Genomic DNA, 20728 nt, shown 5'->3' with positions numbered 1-20728 from the left:
TGGATTCTGTGTCTCCCTCTCTCTGCCCCTTCCCTGCTCACACTCTTGTCTCTCTCTCAAAAATGAATAAACATTAAAAAATAATAATAAAATAAAAAACTCTCAAAAATAGTTGGTATAAAGGAAACCTAACTCAACATAATAAAAAACATCTATGACAAGGTCATAGCCAACAACATACTCAATGATGAAAACCTGAAAGCTTTTCCTCTAAGATCACAAACAAGATAAGGATGTCCACTCTCATCACTTTTATTCAACATGGTACTGGAAGTCCTAGCTAATAATTAGGCAAGGAAAAGAAAAGGCATCATAATTGGACATGAAGAAATAAAACTGTCTCTATTTGTAGACAATATGATATTACATATTAAAAAACCCCTAGACTCCTCACCAAAAAGACCCTTAGAATAAATGAATTCAGTAAAGTTGCAGGATAAAAAAATCAATATGCAAAAGTCTGCTGCATTTCAATACAGTAATAACAAACTGTAAGAATAATAAATTTAAAAACAACCCACATTTACAATTCTATCAAATTTAACCAAGGAGGTAAAAGACCTGTACAGTAGTCCCCACTTACCAGTAGGAGATACATTCCAAGACTCCCAGTGGATGCCTGAAACTACAGATAGTACCAAATCCTGTATATACTGTTTTCTCCTATATATATACCTATGATAAAGCTTATTTTATAAATTAGGTACTGTAAGACATTAGCAACAATAAAATTATAACCACATACTGTAATAAAAGTTATGTGAATGATCTCTCTCTCTAAATATTGTACTGTATTCACCCTTATTCCTATAATGATGTAAGATGATAAAATGCCTATGTGATGAGATGAAGCAAACGGAATGAGACAGGCATTGGGACGTAGTGTTAGGCTACTACCCTGACCTTCTGACAACACATCAGAATAAGGATCACTGATGAAAGAAATTGAATGTTAGGCTACTACCCTGAACTTCTGACAACATATCAGAATGAGGATCACTGATGAAAGAAATTGGAGATGACACAAATAAATGGAAAGATATTCTGTGTTCATGGATTAGAAAAAATAATACTGTTAAAATGTCCGTAATAGCCAAAGCAACTTAAAATTCAATGAAATCCTTATCAAAATTCTACTGGCATTTTTCACCAAACAGAACTACCCTAAAATCGATATAGACCCACAAAAGACTTCAAATAGTCCAATCAATTTTAAAAAAGAAAAAGCTGAAGACATCAAGATTCCGGATTTCAAACTACATTACAAAACTATGGTAATCAAAACAATATGGGACTGGCATAAAAAGATAAATAGATCAATGGAACAGAAGACAGTGCCCCAAAATAAACCCATGCTTATTTGCCCAATCAATATACAAAAAAGGAGCTAAGAAGATACAATGGGGAAAGGACAGTCTCTTCAATAAATAATGTTGGGATAACCGGACAGCCATATGCAAAAGGATGAAACTGGTCCCTTATCTTACAACATACACAAAAATCAACTCAAAATGGATTAAGATTTGCACATGAGACTTGAAACCATCTTACTTCTATAAGAAAACATAGTCTGGGGTGCCTGAGTTACACATCTGACTCTTAATTTCAGCTCAGGTCATGATCTCACAGTTTCATGAGTTGGAGCCCCATGTCCAGGCTCCTCACAGACAGTGCAGAGCTTGCTTGGGATTCTCTCTGCCCCTCCCTTGCTTGAGTGTTCTCTCTTTCAAAATAAACAAACTTAAAAGTAAAATATATACATATATATATATATATATATATATATACATATATATATACACATACACATACACACACACACACACATACATACATATATATATAATCTGTAAGCTCCTTAACATCATCTTGGTGATGATTTTTTTTGGATCTGACACTAAAAATAAAGATGACAAAAGCAAAATAAACAAGCAGGGCTACACCGAACTAAAAAGCTTCTGCACATCAAAGGAAACCATCAACAAAATAAGAAGGCATCCTACAGCATAAGAGAAAATATTTGCAAATCACATATCTGATATCCTAATATCCTAAATACATATCCTAATATCCTAAATATCCTAAAATACATATATTCCTTATACATGTAATGAATATTACTCAGCCATGAGAATGAAGGAAATTCTACAATTTATGACAATTGGATGAACCTAGAGGGCATTATGGAAAGTGAAGTCAGACAGAAAAACACAAATACTGTGTGATGTCACTTATATATGGAATCAAACAAAATAATAGATATAGAGAACAGATTGCTGGTTGCCAGAGGTGGGGAGTGGGTGAAATAGGTGAAGGTCGTCAAAAGGTACATAGTTCCAGTTATAATAACAAGTCCTGGGATTTAATGTATAGCACAGTGACTATAGTTAATAATACTGTATTGTATACTTGGAAGTTGCTAATAGAGTACATCTTAAAAGTCCTCATCACACAAAAGAAAAATTTTAATTGTGTGTGGTGATGGATATTAACCAGACTTATCGTGGTGATCATTTCATAAGACATACTATATCAGATATATTGTACACTTGAAGTTAATAGAATGTCAAATATATCTCAATAATAAATACACCTTCAACAAAAATTTTTAAAATATCCAGATCAAAAAGGCAACCCAGATTACGGGAGAAATATTTGCAATTAATGTATCTGAGAAGAGACTGAGCACATGGCCAATGAGCACATGAAAATATGCTCAACATCACTGATCATTAGGAAAATGCAAATCAAAACTACAGCGGAATACCACCTCACACCCACTGGGATGGCTACTGTCAAAAAACAGAAATGTCGGGGAGGATATGGACAAACTGAAACCCTCATGCACCACTGGGAATGCAAACTGGTGCAGCCACTGTGGAAGACAGTACAGAGGTTCCTCAAAAAATTAAAAATAGAACTACCCTAGGACCCAACTATTTCACTTCTAGACATATATGCAGAAGAATTGAAAGTAGTATCTCAAAAGTTATTTGTACACCCATGTTCACAGCAGCATTATTCACGAGAGCCAAAATGTAAAAACACTTGGGTTGCCAGTATAATAAGGTTGTCAGAGGCTGGGGGAAGGGAGAATGGGAACATGAGAAGTTATTGTTTAATTAAAGTATAGAGTTTCAGATTTACAAGATGAAAGTTACATGGATGGATGATGGAAAGTTGTACAACAATGTGAATGTATTTACCACTAAACTGCACAATTACAATGGTTAATACAGTAAATGTTATGTGCATTTTAAACACACACACACACACACACAAATTGGGGGGAAAAGATGTCCGCTTCTGTGGCTGAAACTTTGATTTTTAAGCAAACCTTATGTTGGATAGGTAGCCACTGAGAAAAAAGATTTTGTTTTAGTAGAGGGAGCAGGGGATGTCTAAGACCAGGATGAATGGAAGTTCTATTCGGAAAGACACAATCCACCCAGGGGAAAAATCAGTGATGTTGACCAACCCTGTGCAAAACCTGTTCCAGCCCCTGAAGTCCCATCTCAAGCTCCCATCCAGTGTTGACCTTCTGCCTTGGCAATGGCCTAGAGCCCTCTGGGACCTCTCACTTGCCCCATCAAGACCTACAGACTGCAGGGAATTATGCCAGCAATGCAAAGCAAGACCCATCCTCTCCAAACCCCCATCCCCACCCCCATTCACCAGGGAGCCCAAAGGAGAGAGGCAGGGGCAGAGAGGAAATATGAAAGCAGCACCTACTCAGAAGCCATGAATAAGGCTTGAAGAATGCTGTTCACGTAGCATGTGTTTCCCAAATTGATTAAACCAATCTTGCCCGTGTCTGACTTGGCCATGAGCCGGGGGTAGAAACCAGCCAGCTCACTCTTCTGCGAGGTCCAGGCATCTTGCCCCAGCAGCTGCTTGATGCGGTCCTCATTGGGAACATGGAGGTCCTGAGGAGGGAACAAGTTAGCAGGATGGTGGGGACCACGGTCAGCTCTAAAAATATCACTTCCTCTGGGAAGTCTTCTTGGACTATGGCCTACCCCACCCCTACCCAAACACACTGCCCCACAAATGTTCTCGATATATGTGTTAACAGCTTTCTGCTTCCAGACTTACTCTAGATTCTCATTCTGACACGTGGGACTTCTATATGACCTTTTCATGTCACAACTGTCTTATTAGGAAGGTATAAAATTCCCATCTTATAGATGAAAAAACTAAGACTCAGAGAAAAGAATTTTCCAGGGACATACAAGCAGTAAGCAAATAATCCACATGTTCTTAAAGGAGCCCAGGGTACAGCAGACTCTAAGCAAGGACCACACAGGCTCACCAGTCAACAGATTCAACAGAGTCAAGATCTCAGTCCTAATCCTGACTCTTGTCTTAACTAGCTGCCTGGCCATGGTCAGTGAGCCTCTCAGACTCAATGTCCTCATATGCATCAAGTGAGGCATATCAATTTGGCATGCCATACTCTCACTGTGCCTGTGAGTATGCACACAATGATGCTCCCACTTCTTCTACTTTTAGGTTTGCCATCAGGTTTAATTAGTCACCGCCTCCAAGCAAGATCCCACAGACAGGATGGTGGAGGGTCTTGGGGGCCTAAGGTATGGATCCCTGGTCACAGACAGGATGGTGGAGGGTCCTGGGGGCCTGAGGTATGGATCCCTGGTCACAGGACGGTGGAGGGTCATGGGGGCCTGAGGTATGGGTTCCTGGTCAAGGGCTCAGGGATTAACATGCTTTCTTACTCATTCTCCTCACATTAAAACGTGCACCTAAAAGAACATTACCCAACACGGGTTCTAATGATAATCTATTTTAAAGGAAAACACCTAGGCATAATAGAGAGTTACTTAACAGATTTACATGACGTTCCTCAAAGCCCTATTATTTCCAGATCCTAAGCACAGTCCCCAGATTTGTCCGAGCCTCCAGAGTTTCAAACCAGCTGAGCATTGAAAGCCCTAGTCTCCCCAGTGCACATCGTCTGACCACTGCAAAAGGTCCGGTTCAAGCAGTGGTTTAACGCTGCTATTTGTTCATTTCCCAAGAACATTTACCAGATCAGTCAACTCTCACAAATGATAAAAGAAAGAAAAAAAAAAAAAAAAAAAGTAAGAACTTCCAAGCCAAGATAAAAAGATGCAAGCTCGTTATCTTCTTAGTCCCTTCTTTTTTCTTCCTATTATTCCCTATCCAATTCCCACTCCACACAAAACATGAATAGGGACAAAAAGGCAATAAGAAAAAAAGAGAACTTCACGCATGTAGACAAGTACACACACACACACACAAAGATGCAAAACTATCCACACTACAGAAAAAAAAAAACATCAAATGTCATTTTTCCCAAAGAAGGTAACTTGGTACTCTTAGGAACATAAAACCATGAAGTAAGTTTCAAGCTCCTAATGTTACTGGAAATTTATATACAATGGCTCCCTTAGCAAGTACCACAGCTCCCAGAGAAACTGCCTAAGAGAACCTTCCAGAACTTTTTTATAGAGGAGCCTTTATACAAAGAAGAATGTGCTCATGGAAGAGATGTAAAAGAACTTTATAAACAATAAAATCCAAGGTGCCTGAGTAGCTCAGTTGGTTAAGCGTCCGACTTTGGCTCAGGTCATGATCTCACAGCTCATGAGCTCAAGCCCCACACTGGGCTCTGTGCTGACAGCTAAGAGCTTGAAGCCTGCTTTGGATTCTGTGTGTGTCTCTCTCCGTCTGCCCCTCCCCTGCTCATGCTCTCTCTCTCAAAACTAAAAACTAAAAAAAAAAAAAAAAAAAAAAAATTTATAAAAAAACCCCATAAAATCCTATGGAGAGGGGTGCCCGGGTGGCTTAGTCAGTTAAGAATCTGATTCTGGGTTTCAGCTCAGGCCATGATCTCACAGCTCATGAGTTCAAGCCTCAAGACAGGCTCTGCCCAGAGACTGCCTAGGATTCATTCTCTCTCTCTCTCTCTCTCTCTCTCTCTCTCTCTCTCTCTCTCCATAAGTAAATAAATCTTAGAAAAAAATTTTTTAAAAATTCTATGGATACATTGCTCTCTTGCCTCTCAAACTAGTTTATATCAAAAGGTGTTCAAAGCCACAGGGCAAATACAGCACACCTCCCTTGGAGCTATATTCTCTAATATTCAAGGAATAAAAATGTTTACATTAAAACAAATGTTCATCATTATGAAATCCATATTTGAATCTCTGAGATAAAATGAGATTTTAGAGAAACACTGAGCTTATGTCAGGCTGCTTGGGTAACTCCCCTTTCTGGGCTCAAGTATTCGGAGGAAATGTTTGGGAAGCCCCTATCTGCTAGATTGAACAGAATCAGTCTGGTTTCAGGACCTCCAGTCTGATCTTTCTGATGTCCCTTCCACTCTGTTGACAAACTGCGCATTCCCCTCCCACACCTTTCCCTCTGACGCCTCTGGAAAGGAGGGCTTCATCCTGCCAGTCCCCATCCCTCAAAGCTTAACTCCTGTATCCCCTCTCTACAAGACTTTCCCAGATCTTCTCAAGTGGGGTACACATGTTCTCTATACTTATAAAGCCTAGCTGCCTGCACCTAGTGGTAAAGGTATTTACAGACTCACTGTCCCCTGGATCAGACCACAGTCCCTAGTGTGAAAAGCCTGGGTCTCACTCAGTGTGGGTTTCCCTCAGGGCCCAGTGCAGGGCCATGCTCCCTCCTCTTCGTTCACACCTCCAGGAGAGCATTCTCCATATGCTAATTCACTCACATATTTGCAGGACACAGAGGTCAAAACATGGTCCCTGACCTCCAGAAGCTCACAGGCTAATAGGAAACAGTAATAGTCACTTCCCCCAAGTCAAAGCCCTGTCTCCTCTGCTCATCTACCTCCAGTGACAGGCAGCTTGTGATCTAGCAAGGTACCCACTTGTATTGTAGGCAGGCTCTCTCAAATTCTCAGGCTGGAAAAACTGCCAAGACCCAAGTAAATGCCAGAGGTTTTGTTGATTGCATCTACTCTCTCTCACTCATGGTGGATTGTTCCCTTGTGTGTTTTGTCATTTTTGGATTATAAACTCATCTTTAGCAGTTTATCTTTGTGACTTGAAAGCATTTTCATTTCTGTTTCTATGAGGCAACTCTTGGGTATTACAAGTTCATAACCATTTTTAATGTTAGTGCCTAAGCTTACTTAGTGCCTTTGTGGAGTCCCACAACCACAAAAACAGTGAGAACTCAAACCCTAAACCCATAAGAGAGCAGGCCAATGATAACAAAATTCATTTTTCTCAATCCTGAGCACAGACAAAGCCAGAAAAGTTTCCTCAACATCTACTTGACATGCATGTATTTTTTCTAGGTCGCTCATTTGCCAACAATAAAGCCTTTCTTGGGTCCTAGAATATATGGGCTTCTTAGTGCTAATGCCCTAGTGGGAGCAGGCCCTAAGCCTCACCCCCTGTCCCTACAAGCTCAAGCTGCTTAGTGACTAAGGTTTTACCCTCCCTCGTTCCCTCCCCACCCCAGGGCAAAAAGAGCATCATCTCTCACTTACCTTTCTGGATTCCAGTTCTCGCTTCCTTTTTGGCCCCTGGGGATTCCCCATTACTTTCTTGCAAGCTCAGCTATGTACTTAAAAAGACGTTTGTTATATTTTAACAAGCATTTCTAGGTGTTCTATAGTGGGATGCTTTTCAGGTTATCTATCTGCTGTGACTACGGAAACAAAAGTCAGATCAGAGGGTCTATAATAAGGGCCACCACCTACCTAGACATCTTTCACCCACACTTGGACCTGTCCTCTGTATCAGGCAATGGGAAAGGGCTCAGCAACCAAGCACCCTGCTTAGGTTTCTCACTACCTGCATGACTTTGCACAAGTCACCAAGCCTCTCCAAGTCTCATTTCCCTCATCTATGAGATTCAGGTAACAATAGTACCTGCTTGTTTCTTGTGGGCATTAACAAACAAAATATATGGAAAACACTGTCAAATGTTGCACTACACCTACAAATGTTATTGTCCTAGCAACCTAGCAAGCCCAGGTCAGAATCTCCTTCTTCCCGGTAGCTTCCCCCTCCAACTGGGGATGATCCTTCCTGTCTCTGGTTCCTCACAGGTGTTTCCTAAGACACTTAGATCAGAGTGACTTCTGGGCAGGCCTGTCACCCCGCTAGGCTGCAAGCTCCTCAGTGGAGGAGACTTGTTCTGCCTCGAGCCCGTGTCCCCAGTTCCCAAGCTGGGTCTTGCACAAAGCAGAGCATCAGTAAAGCCATGTGAACACAGGTAAACAATCCCTGCTCTGGAGTGCTACAGCTGGGGGAGACAGACACACAGATAGACAGTGACAGCACGTGACAAAGGGATATGGGAGCTGTAGAAGCTCAAAGAAGTCCTGACCCAGCCTGCAGTGGAGAGGGGGTTATCGAGAGTTGTCAGGAAAAGCTTTCTGAGGGAAGTAACATTTGAGCAGAGCCTTAGTGGAGAAGATTCAATGGAAACAGGAGCTATCCAGGCAGATCAAGAGAACAGTTTATAGTTAGAAGAATAACATATGCAAAGGCTTGGAAAATCAAGAGAGGTGACCCATCTGGGGAAATGGCAGGTGGTTCAGTGTGCCTGAAGCACAGGTGGGCCAGGGGAGGTGATGGGAGACAGGCAGAGACCAAATGATGGGGGGCTGTCACTAACCTGTATTAGGGTATTATGGCATTGAGCAAGGCCCAAACCAGCACCTTTTTTGGAGTAGGGCAAGGGAGCAGTGGGAGACTGTCACTCACCTTAATGGCCTCCATGACAGGCTCATACAGATCTGGGAAGCCTGGAAACCGGAAGACCATGCAATGGACCAGCTCCGCCAGCTGCTCCAGGCAGCTGGTCCCCGAGTTGGAGTCCTCCTTGACCAGAGAGGCCACCATGGGGGGGATGTGAGGGAGGAGCTGTGAGAGGAGAGGAGGATTAGGCTCAGTACATTTACCACTCACCTGAGCCATGGGTTGGTGGTCAGTGCTGAAAATACCCAGAGCTCCTTGAGGCAGGGAGGTCTTCCACCTGCCACTATCCCCCTTATCTACATGGGACTCCATGCTATGCAGGCAAGTGACTCTTTTCACAATACACATGACCTTGGATATCCTGCCTCAGTCTCTTCATTTGTCAAATGGGATAAATAATTCCTTCCCACACTTGAGAGGAGGCCTGAACCCAAGCCCAGCTGATAAGCTTCAGCCAACTGGCCTTCTAGGAGAGCCTAGCCTGAGTGATCAGGACTACTCTTCTCTCCACCATCATTCTTTCACCAAACACTTACAGGTCAAGCACTTCACCCTCACAATGACTTTATTTGGCAATTATTACTCCCATCTTATAGATGAAGAAATTGAGGTTGGAGAGATTACATAATTTACCAAGAACTTCCCCTATGTGTTATGGGAGAAGTAACACATGATGTGTCTGTCTGAATCCAAAGCCTGTTTCTTTCCTCTGTGCTACAGAGTGCTAACTTTCAAACCATGGGGGTGCTCTACCATAATGTCCCAGGGATGGACAGAGTCAGCCCACAGGAACTGGGAGCAGGGAGCTCAGGAGAAGGATGCAAATAAACAAGTATCTGTCCAGTCCCTGGAAAGGAACTTGTGGCAGGCTTTTGACAAATATCATCTCATCTAACACTCTCCCACCATCCTAGGGGCTTACCCTGTTCCAAGCCCTCAGAGGTAAACACCTGGCCCAAAGTCACCACATCTGGCAAATGGCAGAGATGGGAATCAATCCCAACTACTCCAATCCCTGGTTCTGTGCTTTTCCCACTGCAGCAAATCATAAAGCATGACATTTATGCCCTGACCAGGAGCCATGAGTATCTAGGGACCCATCTGCAGATCTAGGGAAGAAAGGCAGGAAGGTACCCACCCACCCCCCCCTGCCAAGGACTACAAGCTGTCCTTCCCAAGGGACATCCCCAAAGATAGCAGAAAGGGCCCTGAGCTGAAGGCCATGCCGCCCGGGTGCTGGTCAGCAGCAAGGTATAAGAAAGACAATGGGTCAGAAGTCAGACCAACTTTGCTAGAAATCTTCCCTATACTGCTCACCAGCTGTGTGTCTGGGACAAGTGATTTAGCCTCCCTAAATTGCAGTTTCCTCAGCTGAAAAACGGAAAAAAGGACAGACTCTCCTTTAGGGCTGACAGTTAATATGTGTCCTGCATTTAGTACTGTGCCTAGCACACAGCAGGCACCCAAAGAACAATAGCTGACTTCATTCTAGGGCTGTCACTCTACTACGGGCCTGTTGGGAGGCCATGCAAATTCTCTGGCCTTAGTCTCCTAAAAAACTCCCGCAAAATGGAGTCTCAAGTCTCCTCCAGTCCTAATATCCTGGATTTTAAGGTCTTGGGCTTCAAACCCCCAACCCCAACAGAGACAGCATGTCTGCTCTCCACCCAAACCAGTGGGGGATGAAGGGCCGCCCATCCTCAGGCCAGCACACAGGGCCCTTACCAGGTGGAAGGCTTCATGGGAGTGCTGGAAGGTCAGGAGCATGTACTTGAGGACAGACAAGGCAGCTCCCCGGACAATGGGGTACAGAAGCTTGGAGAAAACCTGGAAGAGAGTCCCTGGTGAGGAGTCCCCCACACCTGGGCCACAGAGGCCAAGTGTAGCCACAGGCCTGAGAGGTGATCAGAGACACCAGAGGTAAAGCAACAGACCCATGCAAGACCAAGAACACAGACATGCCACAGATCTAGTCGATGGACAGATGGGTAGTAACACAGATATCTGATGGGAGGGATGGATGGATGGATAGACAGACCCAAAGTGACAGACACATATTCTTGAATGAGCAGAGAAATCAATGTGGGAAACCTGAGGCCCACAGAGGGGCAGTGAATTATCCCGGGTCACAGCAAGCTTGGGTGAGAGCCCCAGTGCTCTGCCTCCCAGACCCACACTGCCCCTGGCAAGAGAGAGTGGGAAAAGCTGTAAGCCAGGGCTAGGACAGGGGCCACCAACCTTCTCAATTTTGGCAAGCGAAACCTCAATCAAGATGCTGAACTTCTTAACAGCGGCCAAACCCTTCAACAGTGCAATGATCCACTTGTCAATGTTCTTCCCCAGGGGCCACGACACCCAGTCGATCATCCTGGTGAGGGGAGTGACAATGACACAAGGACCAGGGAGGCCCAAAAGCCTGGGTGGGGGCAGCCCAGGCACTAGCCATGATGTCCTGAGACCCCACACTTATCCGCACCTACACAGAGCAGCCCTGGGGTCCATGGGATGGACAAGACACCTCTGAGAACTGCAAATGAGCCCAGCACAGGCATCTGGCAGAGACTGGGGCTCCCAGTGCAGCAGGAGGTGGGACAGGCCCTCTCAACAGCCCAAACCTCACTCCCCCGCCACACACGAGGCTACAGTGGCAGACTAGGGCTTTCAACTGTCTCTGTCTGGACCATGGGGCCCAACCACAGGAGCACTGCCCCAAGGTTGGAAGCTTTGGCTCCAGCAGACCCTTGCCTGTGACCTAGACCACGTCACTTTCTCTAGCCTCAGTTTCCTCCTCTGTAAAATGGGGACAATACCTACCTCACAGGACTGTGGTATGGATTAAAAGAGGTAACAATAGCTAACTCTCATGGTATTAATTCTGCACCAAGCACTACTCCATCTGCCTTACATGTATTAACCCATCTGACCCCCACAAGATAATGCTTGTATGCACACAGCATGAAGCTGCCACATAGAAGGCACTCAGGAAAATGTCACTGTATCATTACTTTTGGACTCAGTAGACTATACTATAAAGAGGTCGAACAACAAAAGAATAAGGTCATAATAATTATGATGGTAATTATCACCACTGCTCTAAGCACTTTACACGTGTTATTTAATCCTTGCAACGACCCCATAAGATGGGTTCAATTACACAACATTTTATAAATGAAGCTGAGACCTACAGAGGTGTAGTAACTTGCCCAAAGTCACACAGGCTAGAAGCAGTAGAGCCAGGACAACTTACTTCTGGAGCCCACACTCTTCCCCACTAAAGACAAGAAATTCAGGAAGGCCCACTGGAGATAGATCTGCACACAGGTATGGAAAGCATGGCAGGGGAAGCATGCCAGGTGAGTGGGATCTACAGGGCCAAAGGCCTGCAGGGAGGAGGGTAGGCAGTATATTCCAGGATCACTGGACCAGCAGGTGGGGCTAGATCACAGGTTCGATGACATTCAAATGAGGTGAGGAGATATGCAAAAGCAATGAGCTGAAAAGCATCCAAACTCCATTTATCATACCTGCCAAACTCAGAATGCACTTCATAATATACTTGCAGCTTCTAGTATGACCCCATGGAAGCCTAACAACTTCTGACACCACCTTTGCTATTACAGAGGGGGAAACGGAGGCTCAAAGAGTTCACTGACTTGTCCGGGATCACAGAGTTGGCAACCAACCTGAGAGCACTGCTAGGGAAAGGCTCTCTGTGTCTCCCACATCCAGTCCTAGGCCAGGCACGGAGCAGGACTCAAAAAAGTATGGATGAATGAAAAAGCATGAGGGCCTGGACCTCCTGACACTAAATCTAGCCCAGCAACCGCACCCAGTATAAGGAGAGAGACCTGATCCCCACCCAGCCTTCAGCCCACCTGCTGATGGCCGTCAGCATCTGAGAGTCTGTCACACTGTCATCATTGCTGAGGTTCCGGACGACACCATCCATTAGCTCCAATGGGAGGTGCTGGACCACGCTGGCCAGGGCGCTAGACGGAGGCTCTTCCTCTGGAATAGGGGAACTGGGATGAGCTTAGCAAGATAGGTAGACGCCTCACCTCCCCCAATACCCCATGCCTTCATGCTGCCAAGGAACTAGGCTAGGCTTCTGAAAAGAGCACAGAGGGGCCACCCCCTTAACTCCTACAGCATCACAGCCTCCAATCCCACCTTAGCTTATTCACTCAACAAACCTTCACGTGCCCTGTACTGGGCACAGAGAAAGCACTGACCACCCCCTCACCACCACCAATTGTACCTATATAGGCAAAATCTGTAAGAAAGGGTAACATTAGGGCTGGCAAGAACAGATAGAAGGGCTGTGTGACTTGAGGGAGGACATTCCAAGTGGAACCACACAAAGGACTAGAGAAAGAACATTTAGTTATCAAAATCTGTTGTCCAACTGGATAAGAGCTTATACACCTGACCTTGGCTCTCTTTGTCCCACCAGGTGCATTCCTTTCCTCTCAACTGAACAGCCCTATAATCAGGGAAGCCGCAGATCTTATTTCACTCGTTTATACTGTAGTCCAAGTACCACAATTGCCAATGGAGGACCAAGCGTTTACATTTCAGAGTTGAGATGTTCAGGCTTCATCGTGAGTCCGGAGCTTCACCTCTGCCTGCCTGGTACACTTTGCCCCTGCTGCTGCCCATCTCTCAAAATCTGAATCGAAAGTCACCCTTCTACAAAACCCACCTGACCCAAAGGGCATGACGACACCACCCCTTTCCTGTTGTCTCACTCAGACCCTAGTCCTGCTTCTGGCCAGCATGATCTGGGTCCCTCCTTCACCTCACCCAGCAGTCTGCTCCTGAGTGTGCCCATCACGCACCACAGGATAAGACCCACAGCAGGACCCCAGGATAGCCCTAATTAAAGTAAGGAACATTGCACTCCCCCACCTGCGCATTAGCCCCTTACACACACCTGCCACAGGGCACACCAAGCACGGGAACCCGCACCTACAGCCACCTGCCTGGCGCACGTTGGGCTCATGGAGCACACGAGCCCCCACGCCAGCCCCCACGCACACACACCTGTGCAAGAGATGACGGCAAACAGCTCCTTCAGGCAGGGCAGGATGGCAGCGGGCTGAGCGCGCCACAGCTGCGCCAGGAGCCCGCTCACCTGCTGGGCCTGCTCCAGGAACTCCACGGCGCCCTCCTCGCCCTCGGCCGGACAACGGAAGCGACCCAGGCAGCGCACCAGCTGCTGGCAGAAAAGCAGGCGGTGCGGGCCGTCGGGGACGCAGCGCGGATGCCTCGCCAGTAACCGGGCGACTTGCGCGCACACCGCAGGCCCCGGGCGCTCACACACCGTGCGCAGCACCTCCCGCCGGAGCAGCGCAAACACCTCGTCGGCCGCGGGCCCCTCGGGTAACAGCTGCAGACCGAGCTGTACGCAGGCGAGAGCACGGGGGCCCGGCGGGCCGGCGCCACCCTGCAGCAGGCGAAGCACGCGGCGCGCGCTGAAGAACTCGGCGAAGACTTCCGGGTGGTGGCGACCGGCCACGTGTAGCAGCTGGCAGCCCACGCGGCGCGGCAGCTCCTCCGCGCCGCCCACGTAGAGGCGCGCGCCCAGCGCCAGCAGCGCCAGGCACTGCTCCCGCTCCAGCGGCTGCCGCGCCGCCTCCAGCACGCGCCGCACCAGGCCCTGCTTCACACTCGCGGGGTACGAGGATGTCACCACCGCCTCCAGGATCTTGTCCATGATGCCGCGCTGCAGGGAACAGGGAGCAGGGTCACACTCTGTCCAGCAGGTCCAGTTCCCCAAGCGAGCCCCCGGAACTAAGACTTGGGGCGAGCAACCACCTCTCTGGGCCTCGGTTTTCTCATTTGTGAAATGGGGCGAGGATACCTGCCTCACTGGGAGGTATGCAATGAAGTAAAACACAATGCCAGGCATGTAATGAGCCCCAGGGAGTTGTCGTTATTGCTGATTAGCCCTTTTAATCTCATAAAGGCAATATCTGAACCTTCCACCCCTTTCCCCACTCTTCTGCCCTCCTCTCCCCAGGCATCCCTGGTGACCTCATCCGCTCTTGGGGCAAGTAGCAGCTGGATATAGAAGCTGTTGTCCAGAACCTTGGCCAAGTCCCATCCTGGGGGGGGAAGGGAGGGGTCACACACACACACACACACAAAATCACACCTCCGGGGAGGGAGGGCTTAGGGTCCCAAGGAAGAACTAACAGGGAGATCCCCGCACACTTTATTCTGCCCCAAATCCAGTTCTTGCCGTTTCCCAAGTGATCTACACCTTTCGAAGACTCCACGTTTTTGTGTATGCTGTGCCTTTTGCCTGAAACATCCTATCTCCCAGGACCTCCACCACCACCACACATTCACACAGCCAGCCAAACTCCTATTTTCCTTCAGAGCTTACCTCAAACACCCTGTCTTCAGTTAGAATATCCCTGGACCTCCAGGCGTGAATTCATCCCTCACCCTCCATTCCTACAGCCACCTGTAGCCTCTTCCTCCATTATAGCTGGGGTCACATAATTCCCTCCAATAAAGCAGAACATTTCATGTCTGTGTGGCCCTGGCTCCACAGACTTGCACGCTCAAGGCCCTGCCTGCCCCCCACCCAGCCTGATCCCACACCAGCCCCTCACTCTTGATTCACTGTGTTCTCCCTGCCACTGAGCCCTTTGCATATGCTCCTCCCTCCTTGACTCACCCTGCAGACTTCCGGTTCAAATTCACTTCCTCAAGGAAGCCCTCCCCAACCTCTTTGTCTGGGTCAAACACCCCTGTTAACAATTTCAGGGCACCCTGTCCTTTATAGCACTTATCATGATCACTTGGATGAAGTCAGCCTCCTCCACTATACTATATAGGCTCCTGACAGCAGGAACCATGTCAGTTTTGTTCACTCACCTAGCCCAGTGCCTGATCCGTAGTAGGCATTTGTTGAAGAAACAAATGCAAAATACAGTGAGTTACTGCTACCTTATTCCTCTGAGCCACAATAGCCTTCCCTTTCTCCTCCCTTTGGGCAGTTTCCTGGAAGCCTTTCTCCCAAGCTGACCCACTTTTCTCCTGCTTCTCATGCTCGTTCACAAAGGTAAAGCTTGTGCTCCTAACATCCAACTTTCAGCTTCTAGAAGACAGCCATTTCTTTGCTTCTTTGTATAATCCCACTCTAGGCAGGACCTGATACAAGGTTCAGCGTCCGGATGTTTAAACTTATTGGCTCAGTAAAAACTATTCTTGAGAGCTGGAGTTGGTGTGAAGACAAGCCAGACATTCACTAAATGAGGAGCCAGAAACTTTTATTCAGAACCACAGATCTTGTGGGCCCCCGACTCTGTGCCAGGCCCTATGGAGATGCTCCCTTCTCTGTTCTGGCTCTTGGCTGAGACCAAGCTTCCATTATGGCACGTGTTACCAAGCAATGGGCCCATTTGTTTAAGTCTCTGTCTCTCTCACAAGGCTGTGAGCTCCTCAGGGCAAGCACTAGGGCTTATTTCTCAGTGGCTGGCATCTCCGAGATTACTGTGGGTGAAGCCAGAGTACAGATCAGTGGTCCCCAAATACTGGCTTGGCTACCTCAGAGTCACCTGGGTACTTAGTACAAATTCATATGCCTAGGGCCCACTCCAAGCCTCCTGGAATAATGTGTTGAACTCTTTACTCCAAATAAGATTCAACCACAAATGAAGTCTTCTTACCATCACTGTTACTTCTGCTCTCTGAGCCTGGTTCCACCCTGCAGGGTTGTTGTTAAAGCAAATATAAAGTCCTCAGCATGGTGCTGGGCACAGGAAAGTGCTCAGAAAGTATCAGTCCCCTTCACTTTAGAAGCAAAGTCCATGCCCTTAGGAATTTCTCGTCCCTAAAAGTCTGGGGGTGGCGGCAAACACGTTGGTCAAGAGTGCCAGTGCAAGGCATAATCTCAAAAAACCTCTTAAAACTGATCTCCCTTCATCCCTGGTCTTTTCTTTCCTAGGCAGTGCTTGTGACCAACCTCCCTTATAGACCGTCCCTGCAAAACCCAACCCCTGCCCTCCAGGCCAGTGGACTTAATATGCTCTCAACCAAGGATGCCAAGAAATCCTGTTACTCAGGCAGCCAAAAGAAGCCCTAATCGATGAGATATTGACATCATGTGTGGAGGAAGAGAACCTGGGGGCAGGCAGAAATGGAGTTCTGGGACTACGGAAGGTTCTGGAAATGGAAAGAAAAACAGATTACGAATGAGGAGTCCTACATTCTAGTGTGACCTTAGGCAAATATTATTTTAGTCTTGCAACTCATTATGTGTCCTTGAGCAAATCACATCATAAGCCTCTTTTCTGCAAAATGGGGATAAATGATATCAGGTTGAACCACATGAAAGCAAAGGGTCAGATGTTGGCAATTTCATATCATTCTACCTGAAACCTACCACATAAGATGGTTTGCACCATTAGTATTGCATCATATCCCCAATACATATTGCATGTATTGATGCATGGTATTGCATCAATAGCGCCATTCTGTGAGGTCTGTGATCTCTGAGGCCAGCCACGCAGCCTCTGTGCAGTCCGTGGCCTGGCCACTCCAAGCAAGCCCTGCCTACCTGCCCCCACTCCCACACAGGCAGTCTGAGGTCAGCTGTCACCATGGTCACCAACTAAACCCACTCAATATCTTGGGTGCATTCATGCAAAAGGGTTTTAGAGGCTTGGAGCTCACCTGACCTCATCACAGGCCACAAAAAGCAGACAAGACAAGGCCTGATTTCCCTAGGGCATGGCTGGAAAAGTGGAGGATGAACAAGAGAGAGGGACACAGCCTTGGCAGGGTGGGATAAGAACCTGCGCTTGGTCTCCCTGGGGGAGGAAGTAGCAGACTGCCAGTATTCCTCAGGGGAGGTTGGATTACTCCTCTAGGCTCTGGACAAGGAGACGGCGTGTCGGTGCTGGCTCTGACCCAAGAGACAGCTGCCCCACACCAAATGCAGCAGCACACAGCAGCCGTAACCTCCCTCAGAAGAGCCTGCATTAAAAGCATGAGGCCCAGGTTCTCTGCTTCTGAATCACCAGGTGACCTTGGGTGAGTCCCTGCAAGGCTCCTCAGTTTTTTCACCTGGAAAATGGAGACCATTTTAGCCCTGGCAGGGAATGGGACAAGGTGTAAAAAAAATGAGAGCTAGGCAGTCATGAGTCTATTCTTGGGCTATTTCGCACCGAGGGGGGAAACAGACACTGTCCGGGAAGGGGACAAGCAGACACACACTCCGGAACTTGCTGATTCTACCAGGAATTTTATCCATTAGTCCTCACTGCCAACTTAGCATTTCCCCTATCTCTCCCTGAGCTCCAGCAGCACCCAAGATCAGCTCCTCTTTACTTCTTGCCTGGACTAGTGCAATAGCCTCCTAACTCATCTCCTCATTCCCTGCCTCAATCCATCCTCCAATAGAGGTATGTGTTCTGCAGGATAGAGTCCAGGCTTTGAATCTAGCCCAGGCACTATGCCCCATGGTGCCCATAGCTTTCACCATTCTGAGGTGCTCTTTCACCATTCTGAGCCTCGGAGCCCCAAAATGGGAGATGACCGCCTAACCACCCCATAGCCTTTCCCCGCCAACGCTGCTGCTCTTCCCCAAGCCCTTGGCTTATACCTCTCAGTCTGACAGTCCCAGCAACCCCCAGTCTGCTCCAGGGCACACACTAAGCATACAGGAACATCACAATCCCTCGCCCTGGAAGGCCCAGATCCTTTAATCTGTCCCTCTCAGATGACCCTTCGCATTTCCACTGTGTATTGACAGGTCTCTGGTCCTGCATGGTGAAGACTGACTCATCTCCACCACCCCCAAAGCACTGTGTCTGGGCGGGGGGTGTGTATAATGTCCTGCCCTGCCCCCACACCCTGGGCCCTAATTCAGGCTTCCTCATCCCTCCCTGGTCTCTCTGACCCACCCACCCTGATAACATCTTCAGATTAACCTCATTAGATGATAAGCTCCATCCTGCCATGCCTTGCTCAGAACTCACAAGGCTCCCTAGCCCCTTCAGCATAAGATCCAAACTCCAGAGCTTGACATTCAAGCCCTTTCTGTGACACTGGCTGATGGGGGGAAGGGATGGACATGAACTTGACAAACACTGTTTGGTTACAAATCTGAAGGAATTTGCACAGTGGGCTTTTCCTCCTGGCCACCTTTTGGTGATGTCCTCTCTTCTGGGAAAGGCTTCTCCCTTTTCTCTCCTGGCAAATTCTGACTCATCCTCTGATGCCCAGGTCACATGCCCCCTTCTCTGGGAAACCTTTCCTAACCCCTCTGCAATCCAAGTCTCTTTGCTTTTCTCATCCCTCAGCAGTGCCACTGGATTCTAGGTCTATCTTCTCACTAGGCTAGGATCTTCTTTGGAAATAGATCCAATCCCCTATTTGTGCCCTAGTGCCCAGCACAAGACCAGGCAGAGAGGTGAAGGAGTGCTAAGTGCCCAGTGAGAAACATGTGACAGCAAGACGAGATACAACTGAAGATATAACCAGAAAACACCTTCCAGAGACTGGCCCAGTCAGTGCCCTCTCTTCAGCCAGGTCTGGTCTTCCATATCCATAACCCTAAGACTCAAACATCAGCCAAGAAAGTCCCTACAGAGGTCACCAGACAGGACCCAATGAGGCTTTAGCCTTTTAAAAATGACTCAAACAACCAAAGCAGAAGGAAAAAACAAAAACTGTTCCTGGTTAGCTCTCAGGCCAAAAGCTCACAGAATCCAATGGGACAGGGGAAGGGGCTTCAGGAAAGTCTCAACCTCTCCCTATCTCAGAGCACAGACGACCCTCCAAGCCCTAAGCCAGTACCTAAGAGTGAAGAAGCCCATTTCTTCTATCTCTGACCCTCACACCCAGTCTTCCTCCTCTGACTCCCCTGGGTGCCAGAGCTGCCTGGGGAGCACTAAGCTGACCCTCCCAGCACCCTCCCCCCACCCAGATCTCTGGACAGCAATATCTGTCTCTGAATTTTTTTAACTTAATTTCTTCTACCTAAGGCAGCCCTGAAAGAATCCCCTTGCCCTACTACTGGGAGGCCCTTGCCTGGGCCACCAAACTGTCTCCTAGAAAGAAAGAAAAAAAAGGGTTTTACTGGTAAAAAGCAACAGCTCTTTTACTGAAGGGGAATGGAAGGAGAGAAAAGAAGAGGGTAGGAGCATATATTCCCTTCTCAGAAACCCACCACAATCACTCATCCCTGCTGGGGCCACCCCTCACATGTCCCCACCCCCACCCCAGGGTTTCTGGAAGGGCGGGCACCAGGCTAACACACAAGGAGTCTCATGTCTTGTAGAGGGAATATACCCGGGCGAGGTTGCTGAGAACAGAAGCCCATTCCAGGCGGGTGCGACCTCTTAGCCCCCCAGTTTGTGCCCCATCTTAGTCCCACCCTTCCTTCCAGTTATACCGGTGCACTGGCGCCCAGCCCAGGCTGAGGCTGCGGTCCCCACGAAAGGCCGGTGAGCTTCATGGTTGAGGGGGAGGGCAGGATCACCACCAAACACAAGTGATGAAAGAGGATGAAGCCCAGAGAGGGGCAGCTACTCGCCCAAGGTCACACAGCGAGGCCCAAGTTGCACCTGGACCTCCCTTCTCCCAGCCCCAAACTCTGGGAGCCCTTCGCGCGTGCCCAGGGCTCTCGAACCGCCAGGGTGCAGACACTCCCCACAACCTGCACACACGACCCGACCCCCTTACCTCTGGGACCCCGGTGGCCCCTGCCTCAGAGCCAGCTCTTGGGTGGGGCGCTCAGGCCTGGCAGGACTAGTCTAGGCCAGGCTAGGTCAGGGCGAGTCCTCTGCTCCCCCTGGAGTGGGGACGCCCTCCGCCAGGTCCCGCTCAGCAGGCAGGGATGCTGCTTCCACTGCAAAGTCCAAACTCCCCACCCAGCTCTGTACAAGCTTGTACCCAGGGAGCTCGACTCAGCCGCGCGGCCGCTAGGCTGCGGGGCTGCGGGGCTGCGGGGCTGCGGGACGAAGCGTGGGGAG

General features: G+C 48.0%; 1 protein-coding gene across 3 annotated transcripts in view; it reads right to left on the bottom strand.

Annotated features, from left to right (window-relative positions):
* Positions 1-17135, bottom strand: part of USP35 (ubiquitin specific peptidase 35) — a 55127-nt gene extending 37992 nt beyond the window's left edge. For 2 of the 3 annotated variants that reach the window (XR_007455314.1, XM_049619734.1), the window contains exons 1-8: positions 16418-17134; positions 15127-15249; positions 13779-14460; positions 12611-12743; positions 10974-11103; positions 10461-10562; positions 8742-8900; positions 3733-3926 (exon numbers count right to left, since the gene is read on the bottom strand). Coding sequence is in view for 2 of the 3 variants with exons in the window: in XM_049619734.1 (XP_049475691.1) it covers positions 3733-3926; positions 8742-8900; positions 10461-10562; positions 10974-11103; positions 12611-12743; positions 13779-14451 (1391 nt within the window). In the remaining variant the exon portion in view is untranslated. Of the gene's footprint in view, positions 1-3732; positions 3927-8741; positions 8901-10460; positions 10563-10973; positions 11104-12610; positions 12744-13778; positions 14461-15126; positions 15250-16417 lie in introns of all 3 variants that reach the window. The other variant, XM_049619724.1, reaches the window with a different exon arrangement.
* Positions 17136-20728: the final 3593 nt, after the last annotated feature.

This window comes from Panthera uncia, chromosome D1 (assembly GCF_023721935.1).
Source record: "Panthera uncia isolate 11264 chromosome D1, Puncia_PCG_1.0, whole genome shotgun sequence".
Taxonomy (NCBI): Eukaryota; Metazoa; Chordata; class Mammalia; order Carnivora; family Felidae; genus Panthera; species Panthera uncia.
This window is presented reverse-complemented; position numbering and strand designations above follow the sequence as displayed.